The sequence below is a fragment of the Phocoena sinus genome, chromosome 15, assembly GCF_008692025.1.
Source record: "Phocoena sinus isolate mPhoSin1 chromosome 15, mPhoSin1.pri, whole genome shotgun sequence".
NCBI lineage: Eukaryota > Metazoa > Chordata > Mammalia > Artiodactyla > Phocoenidae > Phocoena > Phocoena sinus.
Window position 1 is genome coordinate 60,067,025 of NC_045777.1, and position 19,324 is coordinate 60,086,348.

General features: G+C 46.6%; 1 protein-coding gene across 8 annotated transcripts in view; it reads left to right on the forward strand.

The window, feature by feature from the left end:
- Window positions 1–19,324, forward strand: part of SNX29 (sorting nexin 29) — a 550,106-nt gene that overhangs the window by 368,696 nt on the left and 162,086 nt on the right. For 5 of the 8 annotated variants that reach the window (XR_004345666.1, XR_004345669.1, XR_004345667.1 and 2 more), the window contains 2 exons: window positions 3,126–3,181; window positions 6,253–6,334. Coding sequence is in view for 5 of the 8 variants with exons in the window: in XM_032604205.1 (XP_032460096.1) it covers window positions 3,126–3,181; window positions 6,253–6,334 (138 nt within the window). In the remaining 3 variants the exon portion in view is untranslated. Of the gene's footprint in view, window positions 1–3,125; window positions 3,182–6,252; window positions 6,335–8,410; window positions 9,520–16,810; window positions 17,643–19,324 lie in introns of those variants that run through there. The other 3 variants (XM_032604206.1, XM_032604208.1, XM_032604207.1) reach the window with 3 other exon arrangements.

A 19,324-nucleotide genomic window follows, 5' to 3' on the forward strand; every position in this document is an offset into this window, starting at 1 on the left:
GAGAGGTGGAAAGCCACCCTGCAGCCCCGCCAGAGAAGGCCCTGGGTTCCACGTGGAAGCGCTGAGGGGAGACTGGTGTTTGGAAGGGGGCGCTTCAGAGCGAGCCTTAGCCCTCGTTCATCCCCCATGAATAGAGGACCTGAGGGCACAGCCTCTCCCATCCTGCGGGGGAGGATTGGAAAGACTGTCTTATTCACTTTACGCAGTAATGCGATACACACTGAATATATTATGTATAGAATTAATGTAGGGATATATTATGTATGTGTATGTATACAGTATAATATGTATCTGTTAGTATTTACACGATTAATGCATCTTAATTGTAGAAAGTACAGGGAAGTTCAGATCCATGCTACAAATCCGTCTGACTGCCCTCTCTCGTATCTGATGCCCCACTGTCTTTCGGATCTCTTTCATGCTAATATTGATCCACAGTCATTATGAGTTGTATTCAGGACTCGCACTAGGCATTTGCAGTCTGTAGCAGCTTTTTTTTTCTTTTTAAATTTTTTTTTTGGTCGTGCCCTGTGGCTTGCAGGATCCTAGTTTCCCAACCAGGGATTGAACCCAGGCCCTCGGCAGTGAAAGCGCTGAGCCCTAACCACTGGACCACCGGGGAATTCCCCATAGCGGCTTTTTATTAAACAGAGACCAGGAGCTTTTTTTTCTATGCCATTAGAAATTTATCAGAAGCACTCTTTTGGTGGGATAATGCATTCTAGTTTACATTTTTAATTGTTAGTATTAGATTATTTCGAAACTCGAGCTATACAAAAGAGTGTTGACTAAATAGCCTCCTCCCACCCCAGCTGCCTGGGCCCCACCCCCGCCCCTGGCGCCCGCAGGCTGGTGCCCCTTTGATCGGTGCCTTGAACTTCACTTCTCTACCTTCTTGATGCAAAAACAAACAAATACAACCTGATATTTTTCATTCTCTGTTTTCTCACCCAAGGTGGTGTATTAGACCCACTGTCCGTACCCTACTTTTGCTTTCACGTGGTGATCCATCTTGGAGGTGTTTTCATAACTGCACGTGGAATGCTATCTCATTCTTCGAAAGCACATTTAAATTCTTTTAAAGCAATTCACTCAAAAGATAAATTTTTTTAATCTTCCAGAAAGATAGCAAATGAAAAATAAGTATCATTTCTCTCCCCAGTCCCACTCATTATCTATTATCAACGATAGCCACTGTTATTTTCTTAGATCCTTTTCCAGAATTATTTTTGTGCTCATACCTTCATGAGTGTGTGTGTAACTCGTTTCTTTTTAAACCAGGCATCTCATACGGACATGTCATAATTTCTTGAATCATTCCTCTCTAGTTGGACCTTTAGATCCTTTTGGTTGGCGTCTTTGTTTCCTCTGGATAGCAGAGGACTGTGATTTCTGGGTCAAAGGATGTAGGTGTCTTTAGGGATCTCAGTACACACAGCCTCGTGGCTTCCCCTGATAGGTTGTACCAGCTCTCACCACAGCCGCCCAGAGGAAAATAACAGTCCCTCTAACAGCAGGGCCACCCCGACCCCCAGCCCAGGGAGTTCCTGATCTTTTGAAACTGATGTTCTCTCAAGCGGTTAGGCGGGTTTCTCCTTGTTGGGCTTGAAAGAATCTCTCAACAGCAGCTCCTTAACAAAGCCTGCAGCCCGGAGCCCAATTGAATTTCTTAGTTCCAGGGACCTGGAAAGGGCTCAGCTTGGGCCATTCTCCCTCAGGGCTGCCATGTATGGGGTGAGACAACCCCAGGTGGTGGGCAGATTCTTGTATGGTGTCAAGGATAACAGACAGCTTCTCAATAGTTGTCATATTATTATAGCGCACAGGTCACTCAAGGAGACCCTTCTACCTGCCTGGCACTGTTCCACATGCTCTACACGTATCAACTCCTCTTGTTCTCAGAACAACCCTGTGCGTATTAGTATTATACATACCCATTTTACAGACAAGGACAGTGTGATGCAGAGAAGTCAAGTGACTTGCTCGCGGCCATGCAGGAGCTCGGGATTGGATCCTGAGCCGTGTGGTCCCAGAGCCCAGGCTGCATAACCACTGTGTCCTCCTGCCTCCAAAAGGAGCCTGCTGTTTCTCTAAGGACTACCTTCTAGTGTCTTCTTATCCTCTGTTCAGGCAAGACTTTGCCAACTCTCACCTTCTCCTATCACCTTTGAGCCGGCTTTTCCTCTGTTTGCTAACGGTTTGTTGCAGAAAAGCCTGGACAGACGTGGATTCGTATCCCTTTCCTGCATGTGTGGCCTTGGACAAGTTCAGCCTCTGTGATCCTCAGTTCCCTCATCTGGGGGGCAGGAAGCATTACCCACCCCCGGATCCTTATCACGATTGATGAAGATTGAGGATAAGGAGAATGCCCCGACAGGTGCACAGTGTGAAACTTTCCCTCGTCACCCCGCACCCTTCTCTATCCCTCTTGGTTCTTCTTAGTTTTGATCCACAGTCTTAAGTTCTCTCCAGTTCAAATTCGATCCTATTACAAAAGGAAGCTCATTCCCAGGGTCCGATAACATCACGATTTATTGAGCATCTACAAGTGCTGGCCATTCGCTGTCTGCTCTGGATGAGAATTGCCATCCCACCAGGCGTTATAGTTTCTTGCACCCAATCCTCTTCTCATGGGGCCCTTCTGAGTCAGAAGAGGAAGTCATGTTCGGCTGCCTTAAATTGCTCACACATGTGAGGGGAAAGGATAGAGCCATTTGGGGGACAGACATTTCCCTTTGTGTTTACACACCACGTGTGTCTGTGCGTGATGATGCATATTTTTGCCTTTGCACATTTGATACCTTGCCTCTCAGCTCCTAGTTAGGCCTCTGTAGCTCCAAAATTACATACTTTTACACACCCATGATGATCTCAGTAGGATTAACAGTGCTTTTTTTCTGTGAAAGTAATTGAGGTCTTTCATGGTGGCATATTTTTATTACTGTAACTCCGTCTTTAACCATCCTTCCATAAAATCTCTTATTGTTTTCCAGTAACTGCTTCTTCACCTCATTCTGCACAGGAAATGCTCAGGGGTCATTGAGAAGCAGAATTTCCTGTGCTTATGCAAACCATGGTAACCATGATGCATTTTCTCTCTCCCCTTCCCCCTCTCCCTATGGCAGGTGCCTGGAGATTTGAGTCAAACATCCGAAGACCAGAGTTTGTCGGATTTTGAAACGTAAGTCCACAGCATCTGCTCATGAGGGGCCCTTTAGAAGCAAGACTCTGTTACTTGGCTTGCATCCCAGGAGACCCTAGAGGGACCCAGCAACCGCTGTTGAAATCTGCATGACGGATTTGGTTATTGTAGAGGTGGGGAGTTGTTTGCCCGCAGCCTGGGTCTGGCCTTCAGATGTGTTTTTAGCTCCCTCTTTGGGTATTGAAAAACAATTTTTTTTTTTGGCTGACATTTAAGAGTTGGAAGGTATCTCATGAAAATTTAAATTTCTCCATTTTCTTTAAAAGAAGAAATCCCAGCAAGGCCACCATCCGCTAGAGCTGAGCAGCAGCTGCTTCTTCCATCCAGGGCGCGTGCTTGCCAGCTTGCCACAGTCCCCACTTCTCCCTTTTGTCTGACTGTGGCCCACTCCACTCATTCCACTGTCTGGGTGTCTCCCGTTCCAATTTTGAGTTTGCAACTCCTGGGCTATTGGAAACGACAGTAGTTCAGTACATTGGTCTGATTTTTGATTGGATTTAATTCTGTCTGGCGCCTCTGCTGATAACCCCTAAGGAATTTAGTTGGTCTTCAGACTGACTCTTTCTGATCAAGTTGCCTCACTTTTTGGACCAGTAATCCCCTGGGGCTGGGGAAGAGAGGAGTGAGTCCTGAGTTAAGGACAAGCAGAACCTCCCTTCTCTCTCATTTAGTTGTGCTGAGTAGAGGAAGGTTCAGCTTCCCCAGGAGAGAGAGCGGGGCATCGGAAGAGCATTTTGTTAGAGCCAGGCTGAGCCAAGTTAAAATCTTAACTGCAGGACTCAATGCTCGTGTGACCTTGGGTGAGCCACTTAACCTCTCTGAGCCTGAGTTTCCTCATTCATAAGGCGCAGATCACAAAAGTGGGGTTATGAAAAGCACGGAGGGGATCAAGAGGCCCCGCAGTGCTTGGCAGCGGCAGTAGAGGTAGAGGTGCCTGTTAGATTGGTGAGGGGGGTCATGGAAGTTAAGAGGTGAAGGATGAAAATCAAAGACGAGTTTGCTTCTCATGGGCCTTTGGGGGGCGGGGTGGAGGGGAGTACATAGTGAAGAGGATCATGGGATGGTGGCCTGGTGGAGGGAAAGGGGGGACCAGCTGGGGAGAGAGGTGAAAGCCGCAGAGGGGACCCCTGAGACGAGCCACTCGTGAGGCGCAAGGGACTCATTCATAAAGCAAGAATTTATCTCGTGCCTGCTGCAGGGAGGGGTCGTGCCAGGTCCTCGGTGGAGGGGATGAATCAGCCATGGTCCCTGCTCTCAGGCAACCTCTGCTGGGTCCAGCCACCTCATATCTTCTCCTCCTCCCCCTCAGGTTGATCATCTCCACTAAAGCCAGAGGGAAGCGCCATTTCCCTCTCCCTCTTCTCTTGCAGAGAAGGCCCTGGCTGACCTCAGCTCCATCCCCAGCCTCCCCCGGCCCTCCCTTCATACCAACTGCCCTGGTAGATGTGACTCCTCCAACTTATTTGGTCTTCCATACTCCGGATCATTATTTTATTCCCTTAACTCACACTTCTGAGTCTAGGAGAGAGAGGACAATCAATTCTAATACAGCGAGCTATGTGCTCTGAAAAGGAGAGCATATTCGGGGGGACCTGGGGGACCTCCTGGAGCCCTGGGAGGTGGTCCAGCCCTCACCAATCCTGGGAGGTTAATGAAAACCAGAGTGTCAGTTACACTTCTACACCCCTCCCGCTCCCGACAGAAATGAAAGGGGAACACTCTAGTCACTAGCACAGTTTTGGGGACCTTTCCAGGAGGGGTGTCACTAGATATCCAAATCAGTTTGGTGCCTCAGAATGGCAGCTTGTACTTGGAGCCCTGGGGAGGTGATCAATAGGGTGTATTTTGCCCCATGAAGGCGGTCAGCACCTGGGCTCAGAGCTTAGAAGAAATGCTGCTTCAGGAGAGAAGCATTCCTTTGTGAAAATGAAATGCTCTTTACTGTGGAGATTGTGAGGCTGTTGAGTCATGGACTCTTCCATCATCAGTGTCTCAAACTGTGTTCTAAGCACAGGAGGCTGGCGAATTTTTAAGAGCTGCTCTTTAGAGATAAGGAGAGCTCCAGGAAAAGCACTTAGCCCTGGAGCAACTCCTAGCAGAAACAAGGGCTAGGACCTCCCAGCCCTTCCAGAATTGCACAGCACTGCTGTGAGAGCTGTTAATGATTGATCTGGAAGTTTCAGTGACACTTAACTTATCAGCTTCACATGATGTAGATCCAGCTGGTGGAAGAGTGGTGGTGGTGGGTGTGCGCGCCCAGTGACTCAGAGTTAGGTTCAAGTCATCTCGCAAGGCGGAACTGTCACATAACTGAAAGAACCCTTGAAGTTCTCTCAGATAGCCGGCGAGGATCAACCGAGATAATCTAGGTGACAGCACGGAGCCGTGCAGTGTGTGTACTCAGTAAGTGATTTTGCTCTATTCAAGCCACACACAGTGTTTCTGGAAAAGTTGCAAGAGCGGTTATTGGTGCCTGGCTTCCTGGAATCCCCTCTCCCCACCCAAAAGAGCTGTCTCTTGCATAGCCTAAGTGTTGGTCTCCTGAGCTCTTCCGTGGAGCCTGACCTTAAAGTGGGGCTCAGGGTCTAAAGTGGGCGCGGTGAGGAGGCAGCGTGACTCCTCCAAACGCTCCAGAAGCCCTGTGGGCGTGCTCTTGACCCTCCCCCGCCTCGTGGGGGCTTCCGGTGATCGTCCCCCTCTTCAGATGAGCAAACTGAGGTTCAGATAAACTATGGGCCACGGTCCCTCAGTTAGTAAGGACTGAAGGGGCAGCTCTTTCTCATTCCAGAATACAAACTGCATGTATAAATTTAATATATATATATATATATATATATATATATATATATATATATATATATATATGTTTTAAACTAAGTCCCTGAAAAATAATCTTGGGGGACCAAGTAATGAGATGGAAACTGATGCTTTAGCTTACAGTTGAGTGTAATAGATGTTGCCGTACATCGTGTGCCTCTTAGGGGAGAAAATAGCTTCCTCCCTGTTTTTGGCAAATTGAAATGACCACTCTGCATCTTTCTTTTGTTCAGATCAAACCGAGCGCTGATCAACGTCTGGATCCCGTCAGTGTTTCTCCGGGGCAAAGCCACCAATGCATTCCACGTGTATCAGGTAATCACCTGGTTTTCAGTTAGATGTCACCGCTGGGGTGGGGACCACACTTGTTTGTTACTCTCTGGTGCTTTTGCCTCTTGGCGATGGAGTGCCATACGTAGAGGCCACAGCCTCCAGATGACAGCATCCACCTGCCCAGCCTCCCCGAGGAAATGATCCTTCTGTCAGACAGAAGGAGGCAGGGTGGAGCTTTCTCGTGCTGTCGGGCCTCCTAGCGTGGCCATGACCGCTCAGCTCGGACAGCTTGAGCAGGAATGGGATTTGTTGGCTCGTGTTGCAACTGAAACGTCCAGGCGTTGGTCTGGCCTCAGACCTGCCTGGACCCGTGGTCAGACATCTGCTCCCATTTCCCCTGGTTTCCTGTGCTTGGGCGTCCTTTTCAGGCTGGCGCCCTCTGTGGGTGGACCAGGCAGCTCCCAGCAGCACCAGACTCTCAGCCTGTCTGGGCATCTCTCAGGAGTCTGTCTTGGATCCCAAGCCCATCCCTAAACCCCAGTGTTGGGAGATGGACTCCTGTGACGGGCCAGCTTCGAATCATGTGACCCCCACTGGCACTGGGGTTGGAGTTTCCCTCATCTGACCATGTGACTGAGAGAGGGGTGAGGGGGCTCCCCAGATGAAAACCAGGCCACTCTTTGCCAAAGAAGGGGCAACAGCCACTTGGCAAGTGGACACTGCAGATGTGCCCTCTGCTTGCTTGAGGTAGAGCTGATCACCCCCTCCCCGGCTGAGGATTGAGTGTCTGAAACCCAGGGGACCTTTGTTTTGGAGGTGATTTTGCCCCAACAGTTGGGACCCCAGTTGTCCATCTTTTCTCTGATTTTCTGATGCCTCTTCCAGCCCTGCCTACCTACCCTCTTCTTGGCTTTCTTGTTTCTCTTTCTTTTTCTTACCTGATCTGCAGCTGTTGGCGTCCCCTTGTCCTGGGACTGTTTTGTCTTCAGCTTTGACTCTTAGCCAGTTCTGGTTCTGCTGTTCAATTATCACAACAACTTTCACTACACTTTTTTTTTTTTTTTTTTTTTTTTTTTTTTTTTTTTTTTTTTTTTTTTTTTTTTTTTTTTTTTTTTCTTTTTTTTTGCTGTACGCGGGCCTCTCACTGTTGCGGCCTCTCCCGTTGCGGAGCACAAGCTCTGGACGCGCAGGCTCAGCGGCCATGGCTCACGCGCCTAGCTGCTCTGCGGCATGTGGGATCTTCCCGGACCAGGGCACGAACCCATGTCCCCTGCATTGGCAGGCGGACTCTCAACCACAGCACCACCAGGGAAGCCCCTTCACTACACTTTGTTCTGATTCTCCATGAGCTCCATGAAGAGCCTTGAGTTCTGTTGCCATTTTTCTCAGTGGGGAATTGACCATTGAAGAAGTCTTCTCAGCTATTAGGATAGTTTCCCCAGAGACTGGGATGGTGCAAAAAGGACCCTTGAACTTGAGGATAGAAGCCCTGGTTTCAGTTTTGTGGCCTTAGGTAAATCTCAGTTTCCTTATCTGTAAAACAGAAATAATAATAATGCTTACTTTGCAAAGCTGTTGTTATTGGGATTAGAAGTACATGGTGTCCAGTAGGCACTTGGTATTCGTTTCTCATCTTCCAAAATGATCGCCGTGTTTAGTCTTTGATGGCAGGACTGGCAGTGGGCCTGGATTATATGATGGGCTTAAGCATGATACACGCCTCTTACCTGAAATCTTACGGACAAATGAGCTAGAGTTTGGCAGGGAAGTTTGCACTGGAAAGTTATTCTAGTTTACTTGTTCAGCTGGGCGACAGTAGCACTTTAAGAAGAGAATCTGAGTGTTCCTGATGCTCTCAGCTCTGGCTTGAAAAGAGAATTAGATATGACAGATTTCCGAATATCCTTTTCTCCAAAACCAAACCCCCTCCCCCCAAATCTCTTATTTGAGCATCCTTCAAGTTCTGCTTTGCGGTCATCAGAAAGCTGGGAGGTGTTGCCTGGAGAATGAAAAAAGTGAAGCAGACAGCTTTATTTTAGAGCAAAATTAAAATGCGAGATCGCTTGAGAGGTTTTCTTGACCTTTCATTTTTCACTCCTCTCCCTCCCCTCACCCCAGGAAGCAAGGGCCATTTTTAGCTCCTGAAAGCCAGTTAAGGAATGAGATGGACACAGCAAATATGCAGTTGCCTGGGAGATTGTTTCCACAGTGGCCACCGTGGGATTCGAGCCACACTCTCCCCATCCTTGACCATTTCCAGAGCTTTCCTGGGTGTGGTCCAGCCAGTGCGTGGAGGATAAGGCCTGGATTTCATGGAGCCATGAGGCTGACAGCTCCCACATCACGTAGAGCAGCTGCGTCCCACACTGTGGGCTGTCTGAAATCTCTCCTGATCTTGGAGTGTGTTGAATGCAACTGTTTTTCTCCTTTCAGCTAACAGCGCTTCTGGTTGGTACCTAAGAGCAAACTCTGAGCATGTGTTTGGAAGTATTTTAGAAAGTCTTCATTACAGTGTGATTTTTTGGGTTTTTGTTGTTTTTTAAATGATAAATGATATTGGAGAGTGACTCCTGTAAAATACTGGTACTGTTGGACATTATTTTTATTAGTTAAAAAAATGCACTTTATATAATTCCACAAAAGATTTGAGATAATTTCTAGAGAAACTCAGAAAAGAGTGATAAAATAGAAGTAAGAAATAAAATATCAAGAGTCAGAGAAGATGTAAACTAAGAGTGTTTCCATTAAGGGAACAGTGGAAATCATATATATACATACATACATATATATGAGATCCTATGTGGTTGCTCTCATTGGTTTGTAAGTTTCCTTTGAGCTTTCTGGCAACCAGTGTGGAAATGTGGCTATTTTGGGTAATTCCATTGCTAATGAGAAGAAAATATGTCAGTTCCTCAAAGGGAGTTCTGAAAGAAATGTCCTCACAGAGCTTTAGATGAAGCAATAATAAAGAATATGGTAGATGATGCCCTGTTACATCCCTAGGACAAATCACTGTCAGGTTTCCTTAAGCTCTCCCTCCAAGGAAGCCAAGGGCATAACCTCAAAATGAACCATAGTTCCTTTTAAGAGCCCAGACAAAAGGGTCAGCACATGTAGCTTTCTCAGTAGATCTGCACTGTCCAGTCCGACAGCCACTAGCCACTAGCCACGTGTGGTCATTTAAATTTTTTTTTTTTTTTTTTGGCTGTGTTGGGTCTTCGCTGCTGCACGTGGGCTTTCTCTAGTTGCTGCAAGCAGGAGATACTCTTTGTTGCGGAACATGGGCTCTAGGTGCACGGGCTTCTGTAGTTGTGGCGCACGGGCTTAGTTGCTCCGCGGCATGTGGGATCTTCCTGGACCAGGGCTCAAACCTGTGTCCTCTGCGTTGGCAGGAGGATTCTTAACCACTGTGCCACAATTGGTGGCATCGTTTAAATTTGACTTAATCAAAAGGGGAAGAAATTAAACTCTAGTTCCTCAAGCACACCAGCCACATTTCAAGTACTTCTTAGCCACATGTGGCTGGTGGCTGCCGTATTGGACAACGCGGATACAGCACATTTCCATCATCTCAGGAAGCTCTGTTGGATGGTGATGATCTAGAACAGTCTCTCCCAGAGTGGCAGAAAGCAAGATGATCTTCTGTGTGATCTGTGTGCTTAGTGAGGTTTTAGAGAGACAGAGACTGGACATCCAATAAATAGTTCTGCAGGGAGCAGGCCACTCGCCTTTCAGCTCTTCCATCACTGACAATGACCTGAAAGGGAAAGTCTCCACGTGGCCATTAGGCCCTTAACGCCCTCTAACCATGCATCTTAGCAAAGACAGAGGAAGGCCCAGGATCAACGCCTTTGGCAGGCAACAGACACCAGCTCAATTAACCACATTGTTTTCTTCCATTGTATTTGTTTTTATGTCTGCCTTCTACTATTTTTCCATTTACCACAGCGATGTACAGTTTCCTTTTAAAATAAATTTAAGCAGAAAGAAAGTGAGTCAGCTTAAAGAAAAATACTAAATGTATGATAATGAAAACAGCGAGAAGTTTAGGACAGTGCTGTGGGAATGAATAATATTTGGGAAACGCCACCTCTCCGTGGTCTGTGTATGTTACATAAAATAGCTCATTCAGTCCTCACAACAACCCTGTGAGGTAACAAATGCTTATTATCCCCATTTTATAGATGAGAAAACAAAGACACAGAGAAGCAGCTCATTCAGTAACATGACTCTCAGCCCCCAAAGCATCTTCTGACAAGATGCCTGTTTGCACAGATTCTGTGAATGTGGGCAGAGTCCAGATTTAAAAATCCGAGAAGCAGATGGGGCAGTTGCCTTGGAAGGGCCCAGCCTGACCAAGAACTTGCCTGTGTGGATGGCCCCCTGCATCCCTGAGGCCATGGGCCAAGGGCCCCCCTGCCGCCAAGCCAGGGTTTTTCTGTCCATCTGTTCCAGGCCCCCTGCAGTACACACATCAGAGCCCTGCAAAACCCAGAGCCAAGCTGTGCGCAAGTTTGCTTTGGAAAGTTGTTAAAGCAGGGCCTCTTGACCATGACTGCTCTGGCCACAGAAGAGTTTCAGGGATGCTTCCTCAGAACCTCTTGTTTGAGCAGTGGCAGGGTCCCCAGAGCCTGCCCTGGGACGCTTGGGAACTGTGGCACTTCTGACTGCAGAGGAACTCAGCTAGGTCACCTGCTGCCCGGTGTTACTGGGCTCTCACCACTTGTCTTGTGGGAGAGGTCTGGGTGTATATTTTGCACAAAGGATCCTGGCCAGAAGTGCTGTCCCTTGACTGGATTGAATGCAAGTTATTAAAAAAAGTTTGTATCTCCAAACACCATGGTTTCCACACTCTACTCCCAGGTCCCAAGGTGGGTGCTGAGGTGTGTTCTGGCATAAAAGTAAGAAAAGGCAGCCTTTGACCAGTTTTCAGAGCAAAAGTAAAATTGATGTCCAGAACTTTCCCAATTTCAATTTTTCTTCCACAAGTGTTTCTCACTTCTGGCCTCTGCCAACTAATGCTTGGCTGCCAGCAGACACTAGGCAGAGACGCAATGACTAAATAGCAACAAATAGAATGGAAGAAACCAAAGCAAAACCCTGTTTACTAACTGGTCTTGCTCAGTTTCTCTCTCTCTCTCTCTCTCTCTCTCTCTCTCTCTCTCTCTCTCTCTCTGTGTGTTAATACACAGTTGTCGTGGTGGGTCTGACTTTCTGTCCCTTCCACATGACATAGTGACATTTGTTGTTAATCAGTTCGTTCCTAGTTTATACCTTTGCAAATGTTTTCTCTTATTTCCCAAATACCCCAACTTCCAAACCAGTTTGACGTCCACTGTCTTAATATCCTACTGTAGTGTTTATAAAGGCATGTTAGGCCTTAAAACAATCTGCTTATTTTTTTTCCTTATGCAAATATTACAGCCGCTAAATCGGCATGAAATAATACATCAATACACTTACTCTCTGAACCCTTAGGTCTTTCCCTTTGAAAAGCACTGTTAGTGTAAGTACAGCTGGAATCAGTCCTCTACGTGGGAGTTTATTTCAGCCTTTGAGTTTCGCCACCAGAAACACTGGCTACAGTGCAATATTCCATTTGCCCAGCACAACTAATTAGGTCTCCTTTGTAAAGAAAGTTGCTTTGTTTCAGCAAAGCTTTTTCCTTCTAGAATAAGTCCCCTTTCCTTGGGACCACAGGAGGCTGTCTTGACTTAGAGAAAAGGTGGTACCCCAGGAAGACTCCTTCAGTGTTGGAGGTTCCCGCACCCCCAAAGGTTATTGTGTAGCCTGGGCAGGTGTTTTCAAGGTTTATTCTAGGGGAGCATATTTATATATGCAGTGCAGGGAAAGCCCATGATTTTTCGTATTAATAATGGATCACAGGGTCTGGCAGGCTGCATGGGGCCGCACGTGGTTTAGAGGATGGTCATGTTTTTGCACCTCAGGCTTCGGGTACTTCAGCCCTTTTCATCTCTGTCCTAAGATGGTTTACTCTTCAGGCCCTCAAGTTTGCTATTACCTACGGTTCCATCTATGCTTACTTAGTGTATAGCTATGCGAGAGGGAGGGATTCATTAAGTAGAGACGGATGAGATGTTTGAGCCACGCACAGAAATGGGAATGGCAGCTGCAGTAACATGGGCTGATCAGAAGCCTCCGCCCTAGCGGTTACCATTCCAGGTGTGGGGACATAGGGACCAGTTCTGAGGCTGAAGGGATTCCCTCTCGTTCACGTCAGGTCCTTCCCACCACACCTGCTGTGAACCAGGCAGGCGGGAAAGACAGCTGTGGATCGTTTGATTTCTGGGTTTCGTTCCAGCCAGGTTGGCTTCTGTGCTGCACGATAAGTGAAACTGGGGGAGGCTTTGCCTTTGTTCTCGCTCTCTCCTTCCTTGAGGACTTTCCATCCCACAAAGTCAAGCTCCTCCGCACCTCTGAGGATTACAGCACATTAACCTCCAGGTGTTCTTGGGATGCTCAAGACTCCTGGGAAAGCCTGATACAGGTGAAAACAAAAAGCCAAACGGAAAAAGCCTGTTTGCCTCCCCTTGGACATACGTGTCACTATTATTCTGTTACTGCCTTTATCTTTTCAAACAGGAGGAACTTTTTTTCCCCTTTCATAGTATAATTCCTTTATTTATCCCAAAGCTGTGGATTGAGGGCTGACCAGATGCCAGACACGTGCTAAACACTGCAGAGCCTGGGGTGAGCAAGACGTGACATTGCACTTACCCTCCCAACCTCACAGTCTAGAGGGGGACAGTTGCTCTCGAGTAAACAGGACAGTCTCGCGAGATAAGGGCTGCAGAGAGAGGTACGGGTGGGAGGGACGGAACACCACTCACCTTGCAAAGTGACAACAGACGATGGATGGATAACGTGGTTGGCACAGCGCCTGGCAAACAGCTGCCGTGCAGACACTACCTTTAGTGACCTAAGGACCACTTGACTTGTGATAAGCAATTAGACCTGAAAGTAAACATAAAAGAGTTACCCCCTGTTGAACTGAATGTCTCTGGGAACGTTTGCGTGTTCAAAAAAGCCTTTAGCATCTACTTGATCAAGGGTTCCACATCAGCCTCCTTAGGGGCGGCAAGGAGCAAGATACCTTTGTCCTCAAGGTGTCTGGGTCTGGTGAGGGGACGGAGCCCCATCAAGCAGCTGAAATGCAAGGGTCATGTCGAGCGGCTCCATGGAGGCTTAGCAGAGGGGTGAGCTCTGCTGGAGGGAGAGACCTGGGCTCAGAGGTGAAACCTAGGATCATAGTTCACTTTCCCAATGGGACTCCCTGGAAGCCTGAAAGCATTAATGCCCAGGCCCCAGTACATTATAGTTTCACCAGCCCAGGGCTGCCCAGTTGGTGCTAGGTTTAGTCTTGTTTTGAATTCAAGTATAGTCCTTACTTATTGAGTACTGGGTTGCACCAGTGACATTATTCACCAGCATCTCCAAGGTGCCTGTACATGATCCCAGTGTCATCACCCTCTTGGCCTCCTCCAAGGAGGTTTCCCAAGATGGTACCCCAGTTTAATGCTGCCTCTTTGTGTGGAGCCATAGGCACAGCTGGCGTGTAAATCTGGATGAGCTAAACACATATATGTTCTCGGTTTCTGTTGCTGGAATACGGTTAGGGTGGCCTCAAGGAGGTACCACCCCCAGTTCTGATGTACTACTGGCTGTCTTCTTCACAGGGCACTGCAGCTGGCTTTGGTTATTGTTGATCATTGTCAAGGACGTCTTCTCCTTTGAGATCTGCTTTGTAACATCTCTAATCTTTGCTAATTAAGGCAATCTGAATTGGCCATAATTCTTATATTGGACTTTCAGGACATCTCCATTTCTGATTTGGTGTAGAAATGGACTCTACTAAAATTATTGAATATTAAACATTATATTAGGAACGCTTTTTGCTGCAAGTAACGTATTATCTCACTCAAAGTGACTTAACCAATAGGAGTTGATATACGTAACAGAAAGTTGGGGACTCAGGTATTCAATAGCTTAATCACATCAGTGGCTTCCAGAGCTGTTAGCACTTCCTCTTTACAAGACAGTGTCCAAGTGGGAAGAAGAGAGGTTTCTACTCACAGATTATTTTTTTAATCAAAAAGAAAAATCTTTGCCTAAAGCCCTCCTGTGGACTTCCCTTAGGTCCCATTGACCCCAGATGAGGTCACATAGCCATGGTTTTGCTGAAAGCAAAGCTGGGAAAATGAGCATCTCCCTGTCTCAGTCCCTGAGCAGGTGTAGAGCTCTGCCAGTAGGTGAGACAGGCAGGGAGCTGGCCATTGGGTAGGCAGCTGGGCTTCTGCCACAGGCACTGTAATGTACATTGTGTTGACAGAAATTAATCAGTCGAGGGACTTCCCTGGTGGCTCAGTGGTTAAGAATCTGCCTGCCAATGCAGGGGAACACAGGTTCGAGCCCTGGTCTGGGAAGATACCACATGCCGTGGAGCAACTAAGCCCGTGCGCCACAGCTACTGAGCCTGCGTGCCACAACTACTGAGCCTGCGTGCCGCAACTACTGAGCCCTGTGCTGCAACTACTGAAGCCCGTGTGCCTAGAGCCCGTGCTCCTCAACAAGAGAAGCCACTGCAATGAGAAGCCCATGCACTGCGACAAAGAGTAGCCCCCACCCGCCGCAACTAGAGAAAGCCTGCCCGCAGCAGCGAAGACCCAGTGCAGCCAAAAATTAATTAATTAATTAAAAAGAAATCAGTCAATCTAAGAAAGAAATGGAAAATTTTATTCGAGTCAAATTGAGGATTATAACCTGGAAACAGCATCTCAGAAAGCTCTGAGAACCATTCCACCCATTAGAAGTCAAAGCACGGTTATGTAAGTTTTTTCGAGACAGAGGGCTGTACCTGAAATGATGCATTACTGACAGTTGACACAATCCAGATGTGCAAGTACAAAGTGGTGGGTCATCATGACCCCTTAAGAGATGAAGAAGGGGAGAGGAGCTTCAACATGGCGGAAGAGTAAGACGTGGAGATCACCTTCCTCCCCACAAATACATCAGAAATACATCTACATGTGGAACAACTCCTACAGAACACCTACTGAATGCTGGCAGACGACCTCAGACCTCCCAAAAGGCAAGAAACCCCCCACGTACCTGGGTAGGGCAAAAGAGAAAAGAAAAAACAGAGACAAAAGAATAGGGACGGAACCTGCACCAGTGGGAGGGATCCGTGAAGGAGGAAGGGTTTCCACACCCTAGGAAGCCACTTTGCTGGTGGAGACTGCGGGTGGCGGAGGGGGGAAGCTTCGGAGCCACAGAGGAGAGCACGGCAACGGTGCGGAGGGCAAAGCGGAGAGGTTCCCGCACAGAGGAGCCGTGCTGACCAGCACTTACCAGCCCGAGAGGTTTGTCTGCTCACCCAGTGGGGCGGGCGGGGGCTGGGAGCTGAGGCTCAGGCTTCAGTAGGATCACAGGGAGAGGACTGGGGTTGGCGGCGTGAACACAGCCTGAAGGGGGCTAGTGCGCCACGGCTAGCCGGGAGGGAGTCTGGGAAAAGGTCTAGAGCTGCAGAAGAGGCAAGAGACGTTTTCTTCCCTCTGTGTTTCCTGGTGTGCGAGTAGAAGGGGTTAAGAGCGCCGCTTAAAGGAGCTCCAGAGACGGGCGTGAGCCGTGGCTGTCAGCGTGGACCCCAGAGACGGGCATGGGACACTAAGGCTGTTGCCGCCGCCACCAAGAAGGCTGTGTGCGAGCACAGGTCACTCTCCACCCCGCCCCTCCTGGGAGCCTGTGTGGCCCGCCACTGCCAGGGTCCCGGCATCCAGGGACAACTTTCCCAGGAGAACACACGGCGCGCCTCAGGCGGTGCAATGTCACGCTGGCCTCTGCCACCACAGGCTCACCCCGCATCCGTACCCCTTCCTACCCCTGGCCTGAGTGAGCCAGAGCCCCCAAATCAGCTGCTCCTTTAACCCCGTCCTGTCAGGGCAGGGAACAGATGCCTTCAGGAAACCTACATGCAGAGGCAGGGCCAAATCCAAAGCTGAACCCCAGGAGCTGTGCGAACAAAGAAAAGAAAGGGAAATCTCTCCCATCAGCCTCAGGAGCAGCGAATTAAATCTCCACAGTCAACTTGATGTACCCTGTATCTGTGGAATACCTGAATAGACAACGAATCATCCTCAATTGAGGAGGTGGACTTTGGGAGCAATGATATGTATTTTTTTTCCCCTTTTTTTCTTTTTGTGAGTGTGTGTGTATATGTATGCTTCTGTGTGTGATTTTGCCTGTATAGCTTTGCTTTTACCATTTGTCCTAGGGTTCTGTCTGTCCGTTTTTTTTTTTTCTTTTCTTTTTTTTTTTTTTTTAGTATAGTTTTTTAGCGCTTCTTATCATTGGTGGATTTGTTTTTTGTTTTGGTTGCTCTCTCTTTTTTTATTTTTATTTAAAAATTTTTTTTAATAATTATTTTTTATTTTAGTAACTTTTTATTTTATTTTATCTTCTTCTTTCTTTCTTTCGTTCTTTTCTCCCTTTTATTCTGAGCCATGTGGATGACAGGCTCTTGGTGCTCCAGCCAAGCGTCAGGGCTGTGCCTCTGAAGTGGGAGAGCCAAATTCAGGACATTCGTCCACAAGAGACCTCCCAGCTCCGCGTAATATCGAACGGCGAATATCTCCTAGAGATCTCCATCTCAGTGCCAAGACCCAGCTCCACTCAACGACCAGCAAACTACAGTGCAGGACACCCTATGCCAAACAACTAGCGAGACAGGAACACAACCCCACCCATTAGCAGAGAGGCTGCCTAAAAACATAATAAGGCCACAGACACCTCAAAACACATCACCAGACTCTGGTGGACCTGCCCACCAGAAAGACAAGATCCAGCCTCATTCACCAGAACACTGGCACTAGTCCCCTCCACCAGGAAGCCTACACAACCCACTGAACCAACCTTAGCCACTGGGGGCAGACACCAAAAACAAAGGGAACTGAGAACTTGCAGCCTGCGAAAAGGAGACGCCAAACACACTAAGTTAAGCACAATGAGAAGACAGACAAACACACAGCAGATGAAGGAGCAAGGTAAAAACCCACCAGACCTAACAAATGAAGAGGAAATAGGCAGTCTACCTGAAAAAGCATTCAGAGTAATGATAGTAAAGATGATCCAAAATCTTGGAAATAGAATGGAGAAAATACAAGAAACGTTTAACAAGGACCTGAAAGAACTAAAGAGCAAACAAACAGTGATGAACAACATAATAAATGAAATTAAAAATTCTCTAGAAGGGATCAATAGCAGAATAACTGAGGCAGAAGAACGGATAAGTGACCTGGAAGATAAAATAGTGGAAATAACTACTGCAGAGCAGAATAAAGAAAAAAGAATGAAAAGAACTGAGGACAGTCTCAGAGATGTCTGGGACAACATTAAATGCACCAACATTCGAATTATAGAGGGTCCCAGAAGAAGAGAAAAAGAAAGGGACTGAGAAAATATTTGAAGAGATTGTAGTTGAAAACTTCCCTAATATGGGAAAGAAAATAGTTAATCAAGTCCAGGAAGCACAGAGAGTCCCATACAGGATAAATCCAAGGAGAAACACACCAAGACACATATTAATCAAACTATCAAAAATTAAATGCAAAGATAAAATATTAAAAGCAGCAAGGGGAAAACAACAAATAACACACAAGGGAATCCCCATAAGGTTAACAGCTGATCTTTCAGCAGAAGCTCTGCAAGCCAGAAGGGAGTGGCAGGACATATTTAAAGTAATGAAAGGAAAAAACCTACAACCAAGGTTACTCTACCCAGCAAGGATCTCGTTCAGATTTGACGGAGAAATTAAAACCTTTACAGACAAGCAAAAGCAGAGAGAATTCAGCACCACCAAACCAGCTTTACAACAAATGCTAAAGGAACTTCTCTAGGCAGGAAACAGAAAAGAAGGAAAAGACCTACAATAACAAACCCAAAACAATTAAGAAAATGGTAATAGAAATGTACATATCGATAATCACCTTAAATGTAAATGGATTAATCGCTCCCGCCAAAAGACATAGACTGGCTGAATGGATACAAAAACAAGACCCATATATATGCTGTCTACAAGAGACCCACTTCAGACCTAGGGACACATACAGACTGAAAATGAGGGGATGGAAAAAGATATTCCATGCAAATGGAAATCAAAAGAAAGCTGGAGTAGCAATTCTCGTATCAGACAAAATAGACTTTAAAATAAAGACTATTAGAAGAGACAAAGAAGGACACTACATTAATGATCAAGGGATCAATCCAAGAAGAAGATACAACAATTGTAAATATTTATGCACCCAACATAGGAACACCTCAATACATAAGGTATATACTAACAGCCATAAAAGGGGAAATCGACAGTAACACGATCATAATAGGGGACTTTAACACCCCACTTTCACCAATGGGCAGATCAAACAACATGAAAATAAATGAGGAAACACAAGCTTTAAATGATATATTAAACAAGATGGACTTGATTGATATTTGTAGGACATTCCATCCAAAAACAACAGAATACACTTTCTTCTCAAGTGCTCATGGAACATTCTCCAGGATAGATCACATCTTGGGTCACAAATAACGCCCTGGTAAACTTAAGAAAATTGAAATCATATCAAGTATCTTTTCTGACCATAATTCTATGAGACTAGATATCAATTACAGGAAAAAATCTGTAAAAAAATACGAACACATGGAGGTTAAACAATACACTACTTAATAACCAAGAGATCACTGAAAAATTCAAAGAGGAAATCAAAAATTACCTAGAAACAAACGACAATGAAAACACAATGACCCAAAACGTATGGGATGCAGCAAAAGCAGTTCTAAGAGGGAAGTTTATAGCAAGACAGTCCTACCTCAAGAAACAAGAGACATCTCAAATAAAAAACCTAACCTTACACCTAAAGCAGTTAGAGAAAGAAGAAGAAAAAAACCCAAAGTTAGCAGAAGGAAAGAAATCATAAAGATCAGATCACAAATAAATGAAAAAGAAATGAAGGAAAC